Genomic DNA, 25,940 nt, shown 5'->3' on the forward strand with positions numbered 1-25,940 from the left:
CTATTTATTTATTTATCTGTGTATTGAACCTTTATGTGCATTTATTTAATGTTCCATGTATTAATCCTCATTTTTGATAATTATAGGAATGCGTATATATGTTTTTATCTTCTGTTGATGAATATTTATATCATGCGCTATTTATGATTATATTAAATTAATTTATTACTGTCCAAATCTTGGCCAGATTAGTATATGTTTACGACCTGTACAGGTAACCATTTCAACTGGTAAGATAGGACTGTTGTGGTTTAGAGGACTAAAAAAACTTTATGTACTTCCGATTTCCTCACTCGCTCCTTTCTAGGTAAGGGCATTTTTTAGTTTAACCTCGACCTATACAGCGATAATTGTGAGCTGCACCAATATATTATATTAATCTAACTTGCTGACAGCTCCCTATTGTGCAGTGTGTGCAGAAGATAAAGATATGTCTCTAACCTTCATCCTCAGCGTTCTTGTGTAGTTTTAATGTAGTGCTCTTTCCCGGAAGAACCTTTGGATCACTACCCTGCCCTCAGAGCGCTAATCCACCCCTTCTAAGTATTATCAGTGTAAAAGGCCAACCGGAGGTGGGCAGGATCAGTTCTCTTGGAGCGGACTTTGCTCCAAACAGCCTTACCGGACAATGAACTACATTAAAACTGCACTGAAACAGCGCTGAGGATAAAGAAATATCTTCAACCTCAACGTTCTGTGCGCAATAGGGGTAATTGCCACCTCAGACAACTACAATAAAGGCATGGATAGACTCACTGCTTACATAGCTATGTAGCCATAAAAGCAGTTAGAAACGACTTTTCTAACTGACACTTTTTTATTTAAAACTGTAAAGTACTAGTGCAAACAGCTCACTCAGTCTCATCAGACTGAGGCTTTTATTCCAGAATACTCACATAATTACACAGGGCCAAACCCTGGGTCACATGTTTTGTCAACCTTTATCTGAGGTTTAAAGGTTGACAAACATGAGCTCAGCTCTACTTATGGAGGAGGTGTTTATTATATATCCTTTGCACTCTGGTATTCTTGCTATCATCTCATTGGTAACTTGTGGTGTTATTCCTGGTGTCTGTATGAAGGAACCTGTTATTGTACCTGTTATATACTCTCGGGTATAATTTTTTTTTCACTTGAATAATATGTATTACCCCAATTAAGTTTTGTATTTTTTTTGTGCGGTTCCTTATTTATACAGTTTAATACATACATTAACCCTTTAAGGACATGGCCCATTTTCGTTTTTACGTTTTCGGTTTTTCCTCCTTGTGTTTAAAAGGTCATAGCACTTGCATTTTTCCACCTAGAAACCCACATGACCCCTTATTTTTTGCGTCACTAATTGTACTTTGCAATTACAGGCTGAATTTTTGCATAAAGTACACTGCGAAACCAGAAAAAAATTCAAAGTGTGGTGAAATTGAAAAAAAAAAACGCATTTCTTTTATTTGGGGGAAATGTGTTTTTACGCCATTCGCCCTGGGGTAAAACTGACTTGTTATGCATGTTCCTCAAGTCGTTACGATTAAAACGATATATAACATGTATAACTTATATTGTATCTGATGGGCTGTAAAAAATTCAAACCGTTGTTAACCAATATACGTTCCTTAAAATCGCTCCATTCCCAGGCTTATAGCGCTTTTATCCTTTGGTCTATGGGGCTGTGCGAGGTGTCAGTTTTTGCGCCATGATGTGATCTTTCTATCGGTACCTTGATTGCGCATATACGACTTTTTGATCGCTTTATATTACATTTTTTCTGGATTTGATGCGACCAAAAATGCGCAATTTTGCACTTTGGGATTTTTTTGCGCTGACGCCGTTTACCGTGCGAGATCAGGAATGTGATTAATTAATAGTTTGGGCGATTACGCACGCGGCGATAGCAAACATGTTTATTTATTTGTTTACTTTTATTTAAAACCTGGGAAAAGGGGGGTGATTCAGACTTTTATTAGGGGAGGGGGCTTTTTACTATTAACAACACTTTTTTTTTTTTTTTTTACACATATACTAGAAGCCCCCCTGGGGGACTTCTAGTATATACACTGTGATCTCTCATTGAGATCTCTGCAGCATAGATATGCTGCAGAGATCCATGAGATCGGCACTCGTTTGCTTTCGGCTGCTGCAGCCGAAAACGAACGAGTGCCGAGCCGAGGACGGCGCCATCTTGGACGCGTCCCCGGCCGGCATCAGTAACGGAGATCGCTCCTCCGGGACAAGGTCCCGGAGGAGCGATCTCCCCCACTAGACCCCAGGGAAACGTTGCCTCCGGTAATCGGAGGCAGCTGTCAACTTTGACAGCTGCCTCCAATTAGCTAATTAGCGGGCACGGCGATCAGACCGTGCCCGCTAATAGCAGCGGTCCCGGGCTACTCGCGGCACCCGGGATCGCGGCACGCGGCGGCCCCGCTTTGAAGTGCAAGTGAGGACATATGACGTAGGGGTACGTCATATGTCCTTAAGAGGTTAAAGCGTAACTGTCATTTCAGGGTCATTTTTTTGAAAACATTAAATATCAACAATACAAGCGATTTTAAGAAACTCTGTAATAGGTTTTATGTACTAAAAAAGTTTCCTTCTGTACTGAAAAAGCAATCTCCCAGCCTCCCCCTCACATCAAATGAAGCAGGATTTCTGTCTCCATTATGTGGCTATGGAGAGGGGAGGGGCTGTTAGGAGTGACTGAGCACGGAGGATTTCTGCACAGCACAACACCCTGCAATCTTCTCTCAGTAAGTTCATAGATAAGCACTGACCTTTCTGAAACCTGAATCCAGCGTTTTAGGTGCCCAGAGAGTCTACAAACAGCTGACCTTCATGTCACCTCTTCCTGCTCCCTCATCTCCCTCAGCCCCTCCCCCCTTCATAGGCTCACAATGGAGAGCGCAGAGCCCGTCTTCACTGGCTTCTCTGTAATGAAGACGTGTTTGCCTGATAATCCACAGACAAGAAGTCAGGGGGGGGGAGGCTGGGAGACTGCTTGTTGGATACAGAAGGAGGCTTTTTTGGCTGATAAAACCTATTACAGAGTTTAAAATCGCTTAGACTACTGATTTCTGCAATAAAAAAAAACATGACAGTTACGCTTTAAGGATTGAATTTTGTAACATCATTTTAGATAATAGATATAGATTGAGAAAGCAAGACAGCGAAACGTGCGTCTGATGTATCGGTAATGGTGAGAGAGTCCGACTGCAATGTGATTATGGTTGTGCCTTTAACATTGCCTATATATGCTATAATTTATTTGTTATTCATCAGCACATGCACTTTGTACACTATTGCAGTTTTACTATAACTAGACTTGGACTCCCATATATACTATATAATATTATTTATCCATAGTGCTGATAAAATCTATAATTTTTGATCAATTCACTTTTTTACACTAAATTATTAACTCTTTTTGGCTTCGATCATGTATTTATTAATGATAATCATGTTCATGTAATTATTATGCGTACTTGCACTTTATTTAATCATGGTTATGTAGTTAAGTTATGTGATATTTCATCATTGCCATTCTAATGTGAAAACTACCTTTGCAGCACTATCCTGAAAATTACAGAAAATTCACATGTATATTTTGTGCAGCTGCTATTTATTGAACAGCAGCCGCATGAAATAGACTGTGCAGACAATGTAATGTACAGCTCTGGCCGTACTTTACATTATCTGCTATGGCTAATTGGCGTGCGGCACAGCTGAATGTGCCCGTATTCCAATTAAAAAAAAAGTGATGTTAACCCGGGTTGAATGTTTTACCAGGTCTGAACATGGCCCTAAATTGTCATTTAAATCATTGCTCTGGCTATGCCACTATGTTTATCGTGTGTGATTCTTTTACTGGCTTTTGTTATCCAGACATAGTATAGCCCATTACACAGGAGGCTCTTCCTTTTCCTGGTATACTACAGTACAAGGAAATACTTTACTGTAATTACATAATTGTAAATTTCTAAACCAGTAACACTGTCAGCTATGATCAAAGTTTAAATAACAGACTGCTGCTGAATACAACTGTGCTATTTCTTTAACTCCGGACAGATAAACATGCATATTTGCAGCCACATAGACAAAATGACACACACCCTTCAGACATGTCTGGAAGTGGTTATATCCTGGGTATGGGCAGTCTTGGCATAACCAACCCAATCTAGGTTTTCCTGGACAGTAGACATCAGAGAACAAGTCAAGCTGTTCTCATACACATTAGATTGTTAGTGGATCTTAAAGGAGTTTTCTAGCATTTTTTACTGATCCAGTACCAACAATAGGTACGTTAAGTTTCCAGCATATGAAGTTGTGGTAAATTTAAAAGTCACCATTTTGTGCAGAATCAAAGCAGTCCTAGTCTTGTAGAAGGCTTTTCCACCATTCTATGACTCCCTTTCTCAAACCTTGTAGACAAAGTTGCATCATGGTGTGTGAATGCTACTTGTGAAGCATGTGAAGGACATTGTTGTGCAGCATGGGTATGAATTTTTGCAAGCTTCATTTAGATGTATCAGACACTCTTGAACACCACTTCAACAAGGAAATTGTTTTTGGTCATGTGCTAGAAGAGATCTATACAAATTCAGTTCCATTTTTGTTTGACTTTATGATGTCACACTCAATTAAATGTATTTAAATACATATATTAATAAGTATTTACACAATATAGGAAAGTCACACTTGTCTCGCACAGTAGCAAAATAAGCTTTATTACAATATTATTATGAAAATACATCAAGTAGCAGAACAGTAGGCAGCACAATAATGTGACTTGCATGTTTTTGATATTTCCCCATATAACAACTAAAACAAATCTAAAAATATAATTGTGTAAACACTGTGAAACCTTTACAAACAGTAAAAATCAGGTGAAGCTAGAATAAAACAAGTCTAATGGCACCATCATTCCAAAAATGTTAATATGAAATCTTAAATTGTATAGTTTAAATAATCAGTGCATTTCTAAGGCCCCATTCACATTGTGTTTTGGCTGTATGCCATAGACAAATGTTAGAGGTGTATTCTCATCTCAACGAATATAGTTAAAGGGCTCATCAGAGCACAATACTTTTGCTCTTTCCCTCCCATTGTTGACAGTTTGTTGCCGTTGTAGTTTACCAACAACCACTCTGCTACAAAAACATTGGCCAGGGTGATTATATTATATATATATAAATATTAGATATATAGAGATTTGGGTCGGGTGGGAAATTTATCAAGACTAGCCTAAAACTACACTGATCTAACATAACGCACCCTCTTTCTAAATCTGGCCGACTTATGGCTGCTGCAGAGTAAGACAGCCAGACAACTGCTTTTAGAGCAGAGTAAGACAGCCAGACCACTGCTTTTAGAGCAGAGTGGTGGCTGGTAACCTAGGCAAAAAGCTGTCAACAAGGGGGTGGGAATGAGCGGCATATCAGATGGAGGCATGTTTGTTAAAGCGACTCTGTACCCACAATCTGACCCCCCCCTCCCCCAAACCACTTGTACTTTCAGATAGATGCTTTTAATCCAAGATCTGTCCTGGGGTCCGTTCGGCAGCTGATGCAGTTATTGTCCTAAAAAACAACTTTTAAACTTGCAGCCCCATGCCCTACGGGAGTATCTGTGCCCTAACTTTGCACCATCCCTCCCTCCCTCCTCCCCACCCTCTCCATCATTAGGAATGCCACTGGAACATTTACTCCCGTTTGAACACTGCACAGGTGCCTTAACGTTCCTGCCCATGTGCCGTGCTCACACAGCTGATAAATAATAGACAATCTGCCTGGAGCATTCCCAATGATGAGAAAAGTGAGGAGAGACATAGAGGTTGTGCTAGCCTAATGCATATACAATTTAGACCACGCCCGTTGGGCACGGGGCTGTCAGTTTTTTAGTTGTCAAGTTGTTTTTTAGGACAATAATTGCACAATAATAATTAGGACAGATCTTGGATTAAAAGCAGCTATCTGAAGGTACAAGTGGTTTGGGGGGGTCAGATTATGGGTAGAGAGTCGCTTTAAATTAATGAATTAGCAAAAATCTGTAACTTGATGTGCCCTACAAGCTGAAATTTATTAGCTGAGATGGGAATACCCCTTTAGCATAGAAAAGATATTCCATTATATACTGAAGCCTGCCCTTAACTTTAACAAATCTAACAGTCTACTTGTGGCAACATTTGTTCTTCTTTATATTGGTGTATATTTTATTTGTGGGACAGAAGAGTATAGGCTACTATGCTTTTCTATCCCTCAAATAAAACTTATTCCAGAGTAAAGTAGACCACACATAGTCATATAAACACAATTGACTGGTGCTTAAAAGAGAAGTCCGGCCATTAAAGGACAAGTGCCATAAAAAACTTTTTCCCAGTAATTGAAGCACATTACAAAGTTATATAACTCTGTAATGTGCTTCAATCACCTATCTGCCTCCCTTCCCTGTCTTTTCCCCCCCTCCACCCCCCACCAGGAAGTGCACTAAATCACACAGACCTGATTACTGCCGTCACCAGGCAGCTCCTTCTTGTGAGGATGAGTCATCAGCAGGAGGGCTGCTCTAGGTCCTGTTACACCAGCCCCCCCTCCCCCTCCTTGTCAGGTGACTCTGCTTGCTCAGCTTATCTTCTCTAGTGACATGACTCCTTCACTGAGTCCAGGCAGCAGGAGAGAGGGTATGAGGGGAGGGGGGAGCTGCCTATGTGCTGGAGTCAGTCTGAGGGAAGATAAGCAAGTGAGATGTGACAAGTGATGGCTTGCAGTTGTTCTGCCAATGGGAGCTGAGCAAGCCTGTCACCTGACAAGGCAGGGGAGGGGGGAGGCTAGTGTAACAGGAGAAGGAGCTGAGAGAAGAGCTTGGTGACGGTGACGACAGTAATCAGGTCTGTGTGAGTCAGGACACTTCCTGGTGGGGGGTGGAGGGGGGAAAAGACAGGGAAGGGAGGCAGATAGGTGATTGAAGCACATTACAGAGTTATATAACTTTGTAATGTGCTTCAATTACTGGGAAAAAGTTTTTCATGGCACTTGTCCTTTAATACAACGCGGCAGCTGGCAGGGGGAATTTGATCAGGAGCAGGAACTTACCTTGAATAACATAGTCCAGCTCAACGCATCTGCATAGGTCCACGGAGGTGTGTGAGAGCTTACCACGGGTACAATGGAAAAGGAGGACCCGGCACCTCTGGACCAGAAGTGGTGGATTTCTCATCTTTCATAGAAACATACTTCTCCCCGGGCCTGCAGTGAGCATCAGAACCAGCTTTGGAACCCTTGCTGGGCTCCAGGATCTCTGGCGCTGACACGTCACGATCCGTCTGATGGACTGGCCGCTCAGCCAGTCAGAGACTGGGTGGGATGCTGCTTCAGTCACTGATTGGCTAAGCGGCCAATCCATCAGCCAAGACAAGTATTTTCCCCCGAGTTGTGATGTCATCACTTGGGGGAAAATTACTTCTGGTTACCGCAGGCATGGGGTACTCCTGATCAAATTTCCCCTTGCCAGCTGCCGCATTTTATTGATGACCTGACTTCTCCTTTAAGTATTATACAATAGTTGAAAGTGATAAATGATGATTGCAAATAAATTATAATTGTGAAAATGTCAAACCAGATGTATTTTACATAACCAAATTCTTTAGTTACTAGCCAAAATTAAACTACCTTAAAAAAAAAAATAAAAAATAAAAAATAATAATATATATATTGAAATAGAAGAAGGCACATAAGCCAAGGCTAGGCTAAAGTCAGCTGAAGCTAGGCCAAGTCAGGGGATAACAGAGAACTGGCATTCAGAGGTCCAACATACCAGATTCCTTATAATTTTCATCTGCTGAATGATTACACCACTGAAGCATTAATATCAATTTACAATAGCTCTCAGTTATCAGATAGGGTTCACCCATCAGGCACCTCCATCACATAGAAGAAACAGAAAGCAATTACGGAGAGTACCTCTGGCTGTGGGGGGCTCAGCTTAAGGGGTTATACAGAGAAAATCTTTTTCTTTCAAATCAACTGGTTTCAAAGAGTTATATAGATTTGTTATTTCCATCTATTTAAAAACTTCAAGTCTTATCATACCTATCAGCTGCTGTATGTCCTGCAGGAAGTGTTTTCTTTTCAGTCTGACACAGTTCTTTCTGCTGACATCTCTGTCCAAGACAGGAACTGTCCAGAGCAGTAGTAAATCCCCAAAGAAAACCTCAGCCAGAGATGTCAGCAGAGAGCACTGTGTCAGACTGAAAACAAAACAACATTTGCTGCAGGACATACAGCAGCTGATAAGTACGAGAAGACTTGATATTTTTATCAACTTTCTGAAACCAGTTGATTTGAAAGAAAAATGATTTTCCCTGGGCAACCCCTTTAAGTCTACTATCACAACAAGTTGCATCAGTGTACAAGCCCCAAGGACTAAACATTTCTTTTTATGCCAACACACATATTAAATAAACAATGTTTTATGCTGGACTTTATTCTCATTTGTAAGCATGTATGTTTGCTTACAAACAAACCCGACATTTGTACCATTGAATTAGTAATGTTATACATTATTACTTCTAAAATGTTTTGGCATAACATAAAAAAAAGTTAAATCCGACATGCAACATTTAGCTCAAAATCCAAAAACAATTAGAAATGCAAACAAGCATATTGTCACAGCATAAAGTAAATACCTGACATAAAAAACCTGTTGACTTAAAATGAACAATAAATGAAATACTGGTATTCATGATGTCTCTCAATGACAAGTGCCTAATGTGTCCACATATTTTGGATATATATTTTTTACTATGCATTACATGCACTTCTCTAATATGCTCTCTGAATGAGGACCGAGAGGAACAATCTCCCTGCAGCCGAGAAAATAACAGCAAAGTTGCAGCTGCATTTTTTTTAACCTGTCAACCAAGACAAAAAGAGTTTGTCGGCAAACTCTATAGCCTATCATTTTTATGTTCATAAATAGAGTGTCTCTATTATGCACCTCTTATTATTTGCTTATGTATTTATCATCTAGATCTATATGAGGAGCTTTGAAAACTTTTGCTGTGTAAGTTAAATTAGGCTTCAACTGTTCAAAAAAAAAAAAAATGGAATCCACAGAACAACGCAATTTAGGTTTGTTGGATTTTTTTCTCTACATATTACATTTGATGTTGTAGTCAGGTTAAATCTACTTTCAGGACCCCCACATATTATAGTGGAAGATATCTGAAATATTAATAGGACTACAATCTCATTGTTTGCACTAAACGCAAACTACTGCTTTACGTTTAGTAAACTAGGAAGGAAAAAAAAACATGCTGATTTTACAGAAACTCATTGCAGCAAAGTCAAAACAGAATTCAAAAGCACAGAATATTTCTTCACATTCTCAGTCACTTGTAGAGGTCATTATTGAAATTACTGCTCTTTTTTACTGTCTTCCTCCTGTATGGCATTCTAAGAAGAGAGCAGAAAAGAAATTAGTGACAAGTCAGATCTACAATTTACATTCAAATCTACATTTGCATTAGAATATGCTACAAGGTCATTTTCACTCATTCCAACATATGGCAAATTGTACTGTGTACAGTATAGTCAGTACTTCATTGGGACACTGAAATTTATATACTCTGTACTACTGTGTAAATTAAGTACACTCCTGGTAATCATACTAGTACCTGCTTCATCATTTTATCATTTTTTTGCATTTAGCGGTTATAGATTTTTTAATGTATTTTATCTGCCCTTGGGGAACAAAGCATTTTTTCTTATTTTTTAAGGACCCTTTCTACATGGTTTCCATATTGTAAGATATTGTACACACTAAATTTTTTCATTGTTAAACAAGTGTGCGCCAATAACTTCTAGCTCTGAGAAGTACTGTTATTGCCATTAAAAGGAGAAGTCCGGCAAAAACTTTTATTAAAGTAATGTAATGACCCCCAAAAGTTATACAAATCCCCAATATACACTTATTATGGGAAATGCACATAAAGTGCTTTTTTCCCTGCAGTTACTACGGCATCAAGGCTTCACTTCCTGGATAAAATGGTGATGTCACGACCCGACTCCCAGAGCTGTAGGGACTGTGGCTGCTGGAGAGGATGATGGCAGAGGGACACAGGGCACTGGAGGGACACTGAGCATCCCTCTGCCATCATCCTCTCCAGCAGCCACAGCCCGCACAGCTCTGGGAGTTGGGTCGTGACAGACTGACCCACCAGATGACCACACAGTTCTCCAGTGGGACATGACATTTATGCAGTACACTTTGCTGCAGGGCCTTCCCGAGAATCCATAACACATGTGCCTGAAGAGTGGGGAAGCAGTGTGACAGGTAAGTTTTTTTTTTTTCATGAAGACTGGGGGCACAGAGGAGGCCTAATATTATATGGGGGCAAATTGCTGGGCTTAGCTACTAAATGGAGGCAAAGAGGGGTCTAATACTACTTTGGAACAAAGAGGTGGACCTAATGGGGGCACAGAGGGGACCCAATACAATATAGGGGCAAATAAGTTGGCCTAATACTGTATGGGGGCACACAGAGGCCTAACTACAATATCGGTGTAAAAAGTTGTAAGTACAGATAGAGAGTTCAAATGGTACTGGAAGGAGCAGCCTTAAATGTTTGTCTGGTAAATTCTGCAAAGATAGAGTAAGTCATGGCCACAACAAGTCCTCATAATGACCAAGGCTTGATGGAGAAGAACAGGAAAAGTGAATGACTTGAATGTTTAGAGAAGATTTCACCTGTGATTCCCTCACAGAAGATACACCTTTACGTCACTGGATGTAACTGCACTGTAATCACTTAGTCTACAGAGTCTCTGCACAGCTGGTATCTACTTTTATATGGTCACTGTAAAAAGGAATATTGGTTTATGTTTTGTGAATTTTATTCATTAGCAGTGTGTTGGTATTGGTCATTATGCAGTCACAATGTGGTAGCAGGATGGTGGTAATTTTTATTGTTTTAATATTTGCCCCTTATAAAGTATCGCATCAAAAATAGAAGCAGCACTCCAGATAAATCCAAATAATAAAAAAAATCTTTTGCAGTCATTTACCCAACCATATATTAACTAGGTTTCAGTCCATCTATAGAACCATCTTCAAGAACTGCAAAGTGCTGCTTCTTTTTTTACTTGATTCAAGATTTGAGGATTTTTCAACCAACTCTGGAAGCCCTGCACCCACCTGTACACAGTGCCATTGAATATTTATTTATTTTTTATTTAGTGGTGCTATTTGGCAACTTTATGACCTGTTTTGAGGCTTATGGTATTATCATGCATTAGGAACACAACACTGCATGGAATTAACTAACAAGTCACTTCTTTTCCATGCGGTTCACAATATCCCAATAACCCCTAGACGACCCTGGACGTAGGGTTACGTCATGGAAGTCTGTCCCCAGACGACCCATGACGTAACCTTACGTCCTGGGTGTTTCTCCCGCTATAAAGCGTGCTCCAGAGCGGAGCGTGCTTCATAGCAGGTGGGGGCCGGCTGTAAACAGCCCCTGCTCTGGAGAACAGTTTCCATACTCTGATACTCAGGCTAGGGCTCTCTGCTGTGAACACTGATAACACTCCTTGGTTCTGCTGCTCTGGAGAACAGTTTCCATACTCTGATACTCAGACCAGGGCTCTCTGCTGTGAACACTGATATCACTGCTTGGTTTAGCTTCTCTGGAGAACAGTTTCTATGCTCTGATACTCAGGCCAGGGCTCTCTGCTGTGAAGTTGGTACACACCCAGTGGTCATTGGAAGCCTACCGGTCGGTTTCGGTTACACTATGACATCCCAAATGCACAATAGTATCTGCAGCTTAAAGGGCTTAGAAAAACATGGCAGCATTCTTCAAGAAACAGCACCTATCCCTAGTTTGGGTGTGGTCATTCAGCTCAGTTCTATTCAAGTCAATAGAGCTGAATTGTAAAACTACAATCAAGAAAGTAGCAGTTTTTTTTTTTTTTTATAATAGATAACTCCTTTAAAGCCACTGCCCAAGCAAAAGTAATCCTCACCTGATGTGCTCTAGGCCTGTAAGGGTAGCTTCACACACACCGTATTGCAGCGGATTTGATCTAAATAACTGAACACAGCATTTAATCTGCTGCGGATCTGCTGCAGATCCTGTACGTGTGAACGCACCCTCCTGTACGTGTGAACGGGACTGCGGCGTTTAAGTGTAAGTGACAGGGGGAGTCCCCTGTCACTTACCGATCGGGACCCCCGCAGTGTGACTGCGGGGGTCCCGATCGTTGAAACGGACTGCCGGAGGTCTCTTACCTGCCTCCGTGCGGTCCGATCGGCGATCTGCTACACTGAGCCTGCACAGGCAGGCTCAATGAGCAGATTGCCTATGGCATAGCAATGATCAGTGTATAAATCAAAGTACTGTATGTAAAAGTCCCCCAAAGGGACTTCAAAAGTGTAAAAAAAAAAAAAGTTCAAAACACTATTACACTACCCCAAAGCCCCTCCCCCAATAAAAGTCTAAAATCACCCCCCTTTCCCATTATATAAATAAAACATATAAAAATAAATAAATGGATAAACATATAATATACCGTAGCGTGCGTAATTGTCCGATCTATTAAAATATAACAAGCGTCATTGTGATCGGTAAACGGCTTACACGAAAAGAGGTGAAAAAGTGCGCAGATTACCGATTTTGTTACATTATGGTATTAATAAAAACTAGAGATCATGGCGGAAAAAATGACACCCCATACAGCCCCGTTGGTGAAAAAATAAAACCGTTATAAGCGTCACAATAGGCCCATTTTATTAACATTTAATTGCCAAAAAAAAGGGATTTCATAAAAAAAATACATATATAACATTAGAGAATCTGTGTAACCTGCATATGGTTGTGTTCGGACTGACCTATAGAATAATAGTGTCATGTCGCTGTTACCATATAGTGCATTACGTAGACACAGGAACCCCCCAAACGTTACCATATGCTTATTTCCGATTTCTCCTATTTATATCTACATAAATAATATATTTGGAATTCCATCATACATGTTATGGTAAAATGAATGACGCCATTACACAGTACAACTATTCCTGTAAAAAACAAGCACTTACATGGCTTGTAGATAGAAAACTGAGAGTGCTAGAGCTCTTAGAAGGGGAGGAGGGAAAAACAAAAACACTAAGATCAAATTTGCGCGGTCCACTGGGTCATTTTGGGCCTGGTCCTCAAAGGGTTAAAGTGAGTGGCAAATGTTTGAAGCAGATGGAAATCATCACTCATCCATGAAGTGAACAGAGACAATAACTTCACTGCACATCAGCCATTTGCCACACGAAACTGGAGAAATTGTTACTAAGGTTGTGTAAGAAAATATAGTGACTCATAGTACAATTTTGGAAATCTGTCTCTCAACCCTCCTCATAAACTTCCCCTTTATCTCATTTGATATATGTTAGAAATCGGAAGGTGTAAAGAAATAAAAGTGCTATATGGTGTGCTACCCTGTTAGTATATATTATTTATATTAAGTAGCAGTCTGTATACAGTCTTTTGAATATAAAAGGTGCAGTCTGCAGTCTACACAGCTCAGTGTATTATATATACAGAATGTTGCCATGTTACATTTATAAAGCCATCACAGTAGTATGTATGTACTATACACACTGACAACGCAGCGTGTATTCTGTATACAAACTGCTTCAGACCTAATTGGTCCTAGTGGCACCTTGTTGGATTTTACTTGAAGTCGTCACACATAAGTATATTTTGACACATCAAGCTTTATTTAAATAAATGTATATATGTTCTATACATTGTATACCAAGAGAATAAATTGTATACCAACCTGTAGTAACTCATGTTCCCTTATGAGGCGATCATATTCTCTTGTTAGCCCTTCACTCTGCTTCTTTAGAGCAAGGACTTCCGCTTGTGATTTGGAGAGTGCTGAAAAATAAATACTGGCAGTATGAAAAAGTATTTCCATCTCAACTAATATAGTTAACGTATAGGGCACATCAAGTTAAACACTTTGGCAAACACATTCATTGATTTAGCAAACTTGCTTGCTTTTCCTTTCCCACTTTTTTCCTTACCTTGTTGTCAGCTAATTGTTTTGGTAGTCAGACTGAGATATATCCAGATAGATAGACATATGAGGGGGAGGGGGGGGAATCTATAAATGCCACAAATGGCATAGTTAGGTAAAAGTCACAGATTTTTGCACACTTCTGTGACTTTTTCTGACGCACACCCTGCTTGCATTATGGGAGGGTGGAGGACATTCAGGGTTTGAGGGCACAGCAAGGATGTGGCCTTTTCCTGAGTCTGATTTAGGCACAAATCATCAAGAGCTGGTATATATTCCTGAGACTGCCATATGGCACCCTCCAGTCTTGATAAATCCTCTTAAGGGTGCCTTCACACCTACCGGATCCGCAGCGGATTTTCATGCTGCGAGCTTGCAGCGAAATTAGCCGCGGATCCTGTACTCAATGGGTCCCATACACACAGCTGATCCGCTGCCTGTATAGGACCCGGCCCCTTTAACCCCTGCGCCACTGCCAGCTGTCCGCAGCTTACAGCCCCCTTAAACCCCTGCACGCCCGATCAAAGACCCGCCCCCCCCCCCTCACGCCCAATCGCAGCCCCGGCCCGACCATATATCACCTGTGCTCGGGCCGTGGCTGTGTGATGCTCCCGGGTCCTCTGCAGGGCAGCACTGATGCTGATGGGCAGCGAGGGGAGTATCACACAGCCCTGGCCCGAGCAGGTGATGTATGCTCGGGGCCAGGGCTGCGAACGGGCGTGCGGGGAGGGGGGGGGGGAAGCCGGGGCGGTGATCGGGCGTGCGGGGGTTTAAGGGGGCCGGGGCTGTAAGCTGCCGGTGGCGGCGCAGGGTCCCATGCAGGCAGCGGATCCGCTGTGTGTATGGGACCCATTGAGCTTTACAGTACAGGATTCGCGGCTGATTTTGCGGCAAACTCGCAGCGGATCTGGTAGGTGTAAAGGCACCCTAATAGTGTATACCTTCACCGTGGAGTAAATGACTAGGTGCACGGGAGCAGCGCTGAGGATTAAGGTAAAAGACATACCTTCAGCCTTGGTGCCTCTGGAGCAATAGGGTCGTGCCAGCAGGTTAGATTCCTCTACATGTCATTGTGATGAGAACACTAGCCAGCTGCAACTTAACCCCTGAGGAGCAGCCTATGTTGGGTACTCAAGCAATTGGATTATCTGGGTGGCCCATTGAAGAATGCAGCGGTCTGCTGCCACTGCTCCTATTACATGGAGTCATGTGCAGCAGACTGTCGTGATCATTTTTATCCAACATGTTGAAAGACTACGATCAGCCGACATTGTGCATGTCGACTGATCATTAACTTTTAACTTGACCTATAACACCAAATGATTATTAGCAGGAACAGCCGGTCCAATACAGTCCATAATTGCTTGGTGTAATAGGGCCCAAAGAGGTTTAAAAGGAGAAGTCTGGGGTCTGACTTTTTTTTTTCCCCAAAAAGAGCCGGGGTGGAGGTGACATGCAATTACCTCCTCAAGCTCCATCGCTGGGGTCCGCTGTCATCCGCAGGACCCCGCTACAACTGCTGACTGGCTAAGCGGTCACAATGAGAGTCTCCACTCAGACCAGGAAGCAGCCAGGGGACCGGGAACAAGAGCGGAGGACAGTAGACCCCAGCACTGGAGCCGGGTGGTAAGTGCATATTATGCTCAGACACCCCCTTGGCTCTTTTTGGGGGGGGAAAAAAAAAGTCAGACCCCGGAAGATTTTCAGTGGGGAATCTGCACTGAACATCCTCACATCATCCATCATGTCTGTACATGGCCCATCCATTTACTTTATAGGCTGTTTACCTTTTAGCTTTAAATAGTATAAATCCCTTATACTGCAGAATGTCCTCTGAGAATAACTACATTATACCTTTTGCACAAGAAAATGCTCTTGGAAATATGAGCCAAAAGTAACCTTCGTTGCAACAAGGCATGCTGCCACTATTGTAACTATAAACACCAATATCTGCCATCAAGAGGACATGCTATCTAGACATCAACAAAATAACAACATTCCACATTGTTCCAGTGTTTTGGGTATGTTGACACTGCGACGAACGCAAGAAATTATACAGGAAACCCCCCCACACACACACACGCACGGATCTATTTCTCTAAATTGCCACAATAAGAAGTTGTTAATTACATCAAGATACAGTTTGTACTCATCTTGTCTCATCTTATATCCTGGACAATATTGGGTAATGAGGTTGGATTTCCTATAAAGAGCTTTCCATTGCAGTGTTATGATTATATGCTGAATGTCACTACCACATACATAAGATCATAACAGCAATTCCAGAGTTGTACCAAATTTATGAAGCAGTGAAGCAATCTGTGCATTTGGGGAAAATGTCTCTTTTCTTGATGTTATCAAAAATCCTTCAACACCATAGACATAAAACACGACTACCATACATATTAACTTAGGTAACACTATTACTAATTTTTTCATATTCTTTGCCTCAGACTATAAAAAGAGATCATTCACCATAGTACTTAAAATACAAACTATGTTTATCAGGCAGAACAGTATGTGGCTATTTGTATTGGCTGCTTCTAGTGTTGAAACTAATGAAAGGGACAGAATAGGTCTTGGGAATCCCCACTTGTTTCTACTAAAGATGTACAAATTCACCTGTTAACTCTGCTGTGCTCTAGCTGAATTGCATGGAGCTAATAGTCTACAACCAGCAGAAAAGAGCTCACTTGCTAATCTGGCAATACTTGTAGAATAAACAGATTACATTTTAATGGTCGTAATTTTATGTTCCCCCAATAAAATTTTCTCTCTCAGATCAGAACTTCTACACTTTTAGCCCCATTGTCTGGCAATTGAAGTTTTAACTTCAAATACACTTCTGTAATCCAACTGCCCCCCCCTCCCCCCCAATATCTATTATTTTCAATCAGTTCTCATTCCCTATGGGAAGCACATAATGTTGTTGTATGTAGTGTAAGCATAAAAGAAGCCTTTCTGTAAAAAAGAGAGAATATATAAATACATAGACAAGAAAGCATTGAAGCACTGGCTACCAAACTCAAGCATAGGTTTAAGGGAAAACTGAGAAAAATACTAAAATCCAAACTTGAAAAAATCAGAACAGAACTAGACTTATGCCTTGCTGATCAGGTACAAAGTAAAAAGAAAAATGTGGTCAGCCAGCTGCTTTTAAAACAAACCACCACCAACCTTCTGCCATTACTCTTAATACTCGACAGTGGACTGTCATTTTCTCTGATGAATCCCCTTTTCGATTGTTTGGGACATCTGGAAAACAGCTTATTCGGAGAAGACGAGGTGAGCGCTACCACTAGTCTTGTCTCATGCCAACTGTAAAGCATCCTGAAACCATTCATGTGTGGGGTTAATTCTCAGCCAAGGGAATCGGCTCTCATAGTCTTGCCTAAAAACACAGCCATGAGTAAAGAATGGTACCAGAATGTCCTCCAAGAGCAACTTCTCCCAACCGTCCAAGAGCAGCTTGGCGATCAACAATGCCTTTTCCAGCATGATGGAGCACCTTGCCATAAAGCAAAGGTGATAACTAAATGGCTCAGGGAACAAAACAGAGATTTTGGGTCCATGGCCTGGAAACTCCCCAGATCTTAATCCCATTGAGAACTTGTGGTCAATCATGAAGAGAAGGGTGGACAAACAAAAATCAACAAATTCTGACAAAATGCAAGCATTGATTGTGCAAGAATGGACAGCTATCAGTCAGGATTTGGTCCAGAAGTTGATTGAGAGCAGCCAGGGAGAATTGCAGAGGTCCTGAAGAAGAAGGGTCAGCACTGCAAATATTGACTTGCTGCATTAACTCATTCTGTCAATATAAGCTTTTGTTACTCATAATATGATTGCAATTATATTTCTGTATGTGATAAAAACATCTGACAAACACACATAAAAAACAAAGGGCAGAAGATTATGTGAAAATATATTTGTGTCATTCTCAAAACTTTTGGCCATGACTGTACACCTACCTATCTCCTTTAGTCTTTTGTGCTTAATATTTATGTGAACTTTTAAATGAAATCACCCCTCTCTTATTTTGTGTCTTGTCCTATTATTTTGTCCTGTCTTATTGTAGTAAAATGATTTTTATACAGTTTTATATATTTAAAATATTCTTACTGTAAAAATCAATTCACTTTGGCCATTTACTTTGTTAGTAATCATACTGCTTTACGTGAAAAAAATCTGGGACTTCTAAAAGCACCAGCTTTAAAATGAAAACATGTAACCTTTAACACTGTTAAACCCCTTCCCTCCACAGGACGTACAGTCACGTCCTGCGGGGGGGGGAGTTTCAGAGAGGGGCCGCGCCGTGGCCCCGCTCTGAACCGCTGCGATCCTGGCTGCTTACTGCAGCACGGGGCTGCGGCTATTAGCGGGTGCCGCAGGTTGGGGGGGGGGGATCTTTGTACTGAGACGGCCGGAATGACGCTGATCCTGGCTCGGCAATCTATTTACATGGTCTGCTGCAGACCATTATAATAGAGCACCCATCTGATGGATCGCTGCTCTATTATATACACAGCATTGATCTCAATGGGAGATCAGTGCTGTGTATATAGAAGTCCCCCAGGGGGCTTCTAATAACTGTATGTGGGAGAAAAAAAAAAAAAAGTGTTTTTAATAATAAAAAAATCCCCTCTCCTAATAAAAGTTTAAATCACCCCCCTTTTCCCATTTTATAAATAAAAATAAATAAACATATATGACATCGCCACATGCGTAATCGCCCAAAATATTAATTTATCACATTCCTGATCTCGCAAGGTAAATGGCGTAAGCGCCCAAAAAATCCCAAAGTGCAAAATTACACATTTTTTGTCGCATCAAATTCAGAAAAATTGTGATAAAAAGCGATCAAAACGTTGCATATACGCAATCAAGGGACCGATAGAAAGAACACATTATGGCGCAAAAAATGACACCTCACACAGCCCCATAGACCAAAGGATAAAAGCGTTATAAGCATGGGAATAGAGCAATTTTAAAGAACATTTAGGGGTTTTTTTAAAGGTTTTAATTTTTTAAAAGCCATCAAATAATATAAAAGTTATACATGTTACATATTGTTGTAATCGTAACAACCTGAGGAACATGCATAACAAGTCAGTTTTACAATATGGCGCATGGCGTAAACACAAAACCACCCCAAATAAAAAATATTGCGTTTTATTTTCAATTTCACTGTGCATATAATTTTTTTCTGGTTTCGCAATATATTTTATGCAAAAATTAAGTCTGCCATTGCAAAGTACAAGTAGTTGCACAAAAAATAAGGGTTCATGTGGGCCTGTATGTAAAAAAATGCAAGTGCTATGGCCTTTTAAACCCAAGTAGGAAAAAACAAAAACGCAAAAACGAAAATATGCCCAGGAGGGAAGGGGTTAAAGACGTTTATGTTTCCTATCTATTTCATAGGGAATTTCAAAGTGACAAGTGATTCGGTCCCTAGAATCTCCACAGCACTATCATGACAGATCCCTTAGTTTCCCATTAAGTTCAAAGAGATATCTACAATTCTGTTCACAATGGGTAATTTCAGCACAGAAATGTGGATTTAAACTATGCTTGAAAAAATTACATGATTATTCTGGAGGCGGAATCTGCTAGCAGGCATCAATAGAAGTCAGTTTGAGTTTGAAATTCCGCTTCACTTCCACTTAATTCTGAGCAGGATTTTAAGTAGAATTTTAGCAAGGAAATTTTCATTGTCAGTATACTCAGTGTGTACCTACATTTTTGGGTAATATCTTTTGTCCCCAAACAATATTTAAGGAAGACAACATACACAGAAAGAATGTTCTTCCTTCCCCCAATGTCATTGATCATGTACGACCAGTTTAAATAACTGTAATGGCCAATATGGACTAAAATGTATATGGCTGTGTCTGCAAAATGCTGATTTATTTACATGATTGTTTGTTCAACAATCAAACTACTTCTATCTTATGTGTAGAGACAGTTTAAAGGGGTTAACCGGGGAGCAGAAGACATCTAAAACCTGCTCCGTGGCGCTAAGACCCCCCTCCTCTCGAAATATGGTGGGGTGGGACTAAGTTGTGATTGAAGTGTGTAGGTGTGTTTCGCCTACACGCTATGATCACAACTTAGTCCCACCGCTCTACTTCTTTGAAGGTACTTCCGAGACATGGAACTTCAAGAAATAAGCGCCAGGGAGCAGAGGGCTTCAGCCATCTTTAACTCCCCAGACAACCCCTTCAAGTTACACAAAATATGTTTATTTCTCAAGCAGCAAGACTTATACTCCATAGATAACAATACTATATGCTGTTGAGGTATATTATTGGTGCTGGGCTCTATACCCACCCCAACTGCAGTGTATAGGTGTGGCAGTCTGACTGGACTCAAATCAGTCTTGCTCTTTCCCTCGTGCACTGATATTGCTAGTATACACAAACAACAACCAGTCATAGCTAGCTCCCAGTCCAACATCTTCAGGCCCAACCAAGAGACAGCAGCCACATAATACACGTGTAGACAGCAATAATCGTCACACGAAGAGGAACACGTTTATAGCTGAGCAAGATGTGAAATAGGAAAAAAATGTTGCTTCTATTTTGCAACTCCAAATGGTACCAAGCAAACTGTAAAAAGTGTTTTATTTTATGTCCATAAACGATAATAGAACAGGGCATGTTTCAGTGTAGTGCTTTACTCTAGCTGTAAAAGAGTGTCCTGCACTTAAATTACCCTGATTATATGGCCATTAGGTGACAAGAATATGGAAAGGTCAGACAATCCGCTGCAACTGATAATATAAATATACTAGTTAATCGTCTAGGCTAAATTAGTTGTCATCACTATAATAACAATCAGTTCAGTGGTTTTCCCACCAATCACGAGAATAGGGTTGCATGCCCTCTTGATTAAATGCAGCAGCAGTTGTACCATTCAACTCTCTGAGGCAAATGAAGACAGCCAGGCACAGCAGAACCAGCAGTTGGACTATCACCAATCAAACACTCCTCACCTAATGTTGGTGGGAAAATATCTGAGAAGAGGACCTGTGACCTGTCATAACCTGTCTGTTTTAGTAAATGTATGTATTCTCCATGAAATAATAATGGAACATCTTTTCTCACTGCCCTGTGTTCAACTGTTAATTTTAAAGAGAACCTGTCACCCCCCGTGACGGGGCAGAGCCCGGACGACCCCCCGCTAGAGACCCTTATACTTACACTGTGCATGAAGTCCCGCTCCTGGAGCCCCTCCCGACACCATGATTCCACTGCCTGAAACCCGATGCGCGAGCATCAGAGATGAGTCCGACGCTCATAGAGAATGACAGCTCCATTCATTTTCTATGAGCGTCGGACTCTCCAAACGGTAATATCTTGGCGGCAGGAGTGGCTCCCGGAGCGGGACTCCATGCAAGGGGTCTCTAGCAGGGGGTTGGCCGGGCTCTGCCCCGGCACGGGGGGGTGGGGGAGTGACAGGTCCTCTTTAACCGCCAGGCGACCTTGGGCGTACCTGTACCTGATGCGCGGCGGCCCAGTTTTGAACCGCAATGGTCCTGGGTGCCGCTCGTAGCCTGGGAACGTGGCTATTACTGCAGCCTATCCCTGGTGTCTAGTGGGGTGGATCGCCCCCTGAGACGTTGCCCCGGAGGAGCAATCAACACATCCGGCTCGGGCCGGGGTCTGCACCGTAATGGCGCTGATCCCGGCTCGGCACTCGATTGCTTCTCTATACAGCATAGATCTCAATGAGAGATCAGTGTACCTATACTAAAAGTGCCCCAGGCGGACTTCTAGTATGAGTGTACAAGTAAAAAAAAAAGTGTCATTATTAATAAATAAAACCCTCCCCTAATAAAAGTTTGAATCACCCCCCTTTCCCAATGTTATAGAGCGATTTTAAGGAACATATATTTGTTAACAATAGTTTGAATTTTTTACAAGCCATCACATAATATAAAAGTTATATATGTTATATATCATTGTAATCGTAACAACTTGAGGAACATATATAACAAGTGAGTTTTACCCAGGGCTAGCGGCGTAAAAACAAAAACCCTCCAAATAAAAGAAATGCTTTTTTTTTTTCAATTTCAATTTGCAGTGTACTTTAAAGGGGTTGTCCGGCGATAAAAAATTATTCACAGAATAACACACATTACAAAGTTATACAACTTTGTAATGTATGTTATGTCTGTGAATGGCCCCCTTCCCCGTGTCCCACCACCCCCACCCGTGTACCCGGAAGTGTGGTGCGCTATACATTACCTGTCACGTGCCGACCACGGTCTCCGATCCTCAGCAGTGACGTCTTCTTCGGGAGGCCAGCGGATCTTACCGAGTGCCGGCCGCCCTCTGCAGCGTCATCCGAAGCTCAGCCGCGATTGGCTGAGCATAACTGTGCTCAGCCAATCGCGGCTGAGCGGCTGATGACGCGGCCACGTCATCAGCTGCTGACGATCGGAGACCGTGGACAACACGAGATGCGGTGAGTATAATGCACCACACTTCCGGGTCTAGCGTGGGTGGGGGGAAACACGGGGAAGGGGGCCATTCACAGACATAACATACATTACAAAGTTGTATAACTTTGTAATGTGTGTTATTCTGTGAATAATTTTTTATCGCCGGACAACCCCTTTAAGCAAAAATTCAGCGTGTCATTGCAAAGTACAATTAGTGGCGCAAAAAATAAGGGCTCATGTGGGTCTCTAGGTGAAAGAAATGCAACTGCTATGGCCTTTTAAGCACAAGGAGGAAAAAACGAAAACGCAAAAATTTTAATTGGCCCAGTCCTCTAAGGGTTAACTAGTCAATTGGATGTTACCAGTTGAAGGCATGTCCTGCACCCACAGCTTTAACTGGATAGTTTCAGGCAGTGTATAGCCAAACCCCCCCCCCCAAATAAACACACACACACACACACACACACACACACCAAACACAAAAAAAATGTGGCTGTTGCAGGACAGTGCCCTGATTGGCTGACCAGGATGTCAGGATGCTGGGAGCCACAGAAGCAGGCTGGAGCATGAACAGGTAAAGTATTCACTGGGCCGCAGCAGGTTAGGGGGTTACATACTCGCAGTGGGATGAAAATTCTGCTGCCAGTATGTAAACCTATTCAAATTGACAGTACGGACTCACAGCCTGAAATCCACTGCGATTCCGTTATGTGTGAACCCACCCTTAAGTTGGATCCTTTATGCCCAATTTTGTAGACTTATAGTCAGAAAGAGACCAGTGTTTGGTACCATATCTCTGAGGATTACCTTAACATGGTGTGATAGTACATAGAATTTAATCAAATGGTTTGCTAATAACCTCATTAAAAAAAAAATTCTTTACATTTATTGCGTGAGAGAATATACGCAGTGAATCCTAACACTTGCAGGCTGCTGCAGCACTTTTCAGCTTTTGTATGTCTGATGACATGTCAAAAGTAAATTTTAATGACAGGTACTCTTTATAGCTTTAACTACTATGTAAATTACGCAGTTTGGTTCACTAGGAGCCAGACTACCACCCTCAGTGCAGTGATCCGCCCTGCAGATTCTCTGCATAATGGGCGGCCAGAGTGAAGTCACTACAGAGTGCCTCATTAAAGGGACTCTGGAGAAAAATAATCTTTTTAAAATTACCTTGTGTCAGAAAGTTTTAGATTTTTAAATTACTGCTAATTGAAAATCCCAAGTCTTCCAGCACTGATCAGCTGCTGTATGCTCTACAGGAGTGGTGTTTTCTTTCCAGACTGACATAGCTACCACCTCTGTCTGTGGCAGGAAATGTCCAATTCAGGAGAGGTTTTCTGTGGGGATTTACTACTATTCTGGACAGTTACTGATGTAGAGAACTTGGCATATGAGATCTTTTATGACTTCATGTATTTATCACTGCTGCCAAGTAAATGTTTACAGCCCACTGGATATTCATTTGTGACATTACTGAAATTCGCAGTAATGCGCAGTCCCATGAATGAAATACTGTCCTTGTGCCAAAACAAGAAGAGCTCTTCCTCTCATATTTTTGACAACATTATGACATATTACTAGGAACAGAATTCAGGACAGATAACCATCTAGATTCCCTCATTTCACTGCAATCCAGTTTATCTATGAATTGACTAAAGCCCTATGCAAAGAAAAACTCCTTTGGCCAATAATCATCCCCTGTAGAAGTGTGAGTGATCACCATCTTTGCATGATCGCATCTTTTGTGCCACACTAAAATATATCAATATTGGCTGTGCATCTTTCTGTGTAAACAGAGGATGTGCGACAGATAGCAATATATTTCAATGGCCATATGAACGATACAGTGATTGTTCATGTGGCCCTGCTGATTGCGTTTTGCACGGTCCCATGTGGGGGGTGTAAAAGGGCCCTCAGGCAAAATTCTTTTTAGATTTTGTCTCTCACAGTTGAAGTGTACCTACGATAAAGTTACAGGCCTCTTCATTCTTTGCAGGTGGAAAACCTTGCAAATGCAGCAGCAATACTTCTTTTCCCCACTGTATGGGTAGGTTTATACTGAGGAATTGTCACGGATAATGTCCACGGAATCCCGCAGTATGTCCGCGCGCACGGCCGCGCCTTTCCCCCGGCTCCAGACACCATTCTATGGGCCGGCGTATTCCGCTATCCACCGAAAGGAGTGACATGTCACTTCTTTCGGCGGATAGCGGAATACGCCGGCCCATAGATTGGTGTCTATGGAGCCGGCGGAAAGGCGCGCGGACAGCCAACGGAATTCCGCAGAGTTTATCCGCGTGAATTCCGTAGTGTGAACCCACCCTATGTCTTCACATATATTAAGACTAAACAATACCCACCTTCTGCCATTCTTTGTAATTCTTCTTTACCCTTTCCAATTTCATTCTTCAAGATTTCATTCTCTCTCTTGATTTTTTGTTCATTTTCACTAACTTTACTTGAATCCAAAACCTTCAAAATAAGAAATGATGCTTAGTTTTAGTAAGCCCTCATCCAAACATTAGTATTTCTTTTCAGAGAAAACATCTGTATAGAATCAGTGATGGGTAATAAATAACTACTGGGGGAAACCTGTATAGGGGTTGCCAGGCCATGCATCAGTACATACAGTTGGTGCATGCGTATGACACTAGTTAAAAGTAGACCCACTGACTTTTATTTGAGTCAGTTTAACATAAATGAACAGTATATATGCAGGTCTTATTTTTTTAGCTGGAGGACGAACACAGATCTGTTTTCTAAACGGATGAGTGGGGAACCACATTGGGGGGTCCTTTTTCTGTCCATAAAACAGGATCCTGATTTACAGACTGAAAAAAAGTAATGTTTGGATGAAGCCTAAGTGGTTTAATGCATATATACAAATATAGCTTTAAATTACTTCTTTTAAATATAAAAAACAAACTCTCAAGCCTTTAAGTATTTATCAACTGCTTTATGTCCTGCAGGAAGTGGTTTATTCTTTTCAGTCTGACACAATGCTTTCTGCTGCCACCTCTGTCCATGTCAGGAATTGTCCAGAGCAAAACCATTTAGAAAACCTAATTTCCTAACTTGCATAAGCACTGAAAGGCTGGAGTTTTTTTTTTTATATATATAAAAGTAGATTACAAATCTGCAAAACTTTCTGAAACCAGATGATTGAAAGATGTTATTTCCCCTCTAGAGTATCCCTTTAAGAAGATAAAATTGAACAAAACTTTGTAGCCTGTAGGAGATAGCCAAACAAATCCACTAGCCGTTTTTCTTTTTATTATCCAGCAATAATATTTGTATATACTAAAAATTGCTAATTTCTAGGTGCATGTGCTGTGTGGATGCTGCAAGATGTCCAACAATATAAAGAAGAAATTGCCACTGCACCTCATTTGTTTGGCGCTCATGATAGTAAATGACTATACTTA

General features: G+C 41.3%; 1 protein-coding gene across 3 annotated transcripts in view; it reads right to left on the reverse strand.

Annotated features, from left to right (window-relative positions):
- Positions 1-6,990: 6,990 nt before the first annotated feature.
- The window catches only part of BCAP29 (B cell receptor associated protein 29), a 56,316-nt gene continuing 37,366 nt past the window's right edge, over positions 6,991-25,940 (reverse strand). For all 3 annotated transcript variants that reach the window (XM_069977468.1, XM_069977485.1, XM_069977475.1), the window contains exons 6-8: positions 24,876-24,987; positions 13,821-13,921; positions 6,991-9,440 (exon numbers count right to left, since the gene is read on the reverse strand). In XM_069977468.1, coding sequence (XP_069833569.1) covers positions 9,402-9,440; positions 13,821-13,921; positions 24,876-24,987 — 252 coding nt within the window. In that variant the 3' untranslated portion in view covers positions 6,991-9,401. The remainder of the gene's footprint in view (positions 9,441-13,820; positions 13,922-24,875; positions 24,988-25,940) is intronic.

Source organism: Dendropsophus ebraccatus, chromosome 1 (genome assembly GCF_027789765.1).
Source record: "Dendropsophus ebraccatus isolate aDenEbr1 chromosome 1, aDenEbr1.pat, whole genome shotgun sequence".
In the NCBI taxonomy this organism is placed as follows: domain Eukaryota; kingdom Metazoa; phylum Chordata; class Amphibia; order Anura; family Hylidae; genus Dendropsophus; species Dendropsophus ebraccatus.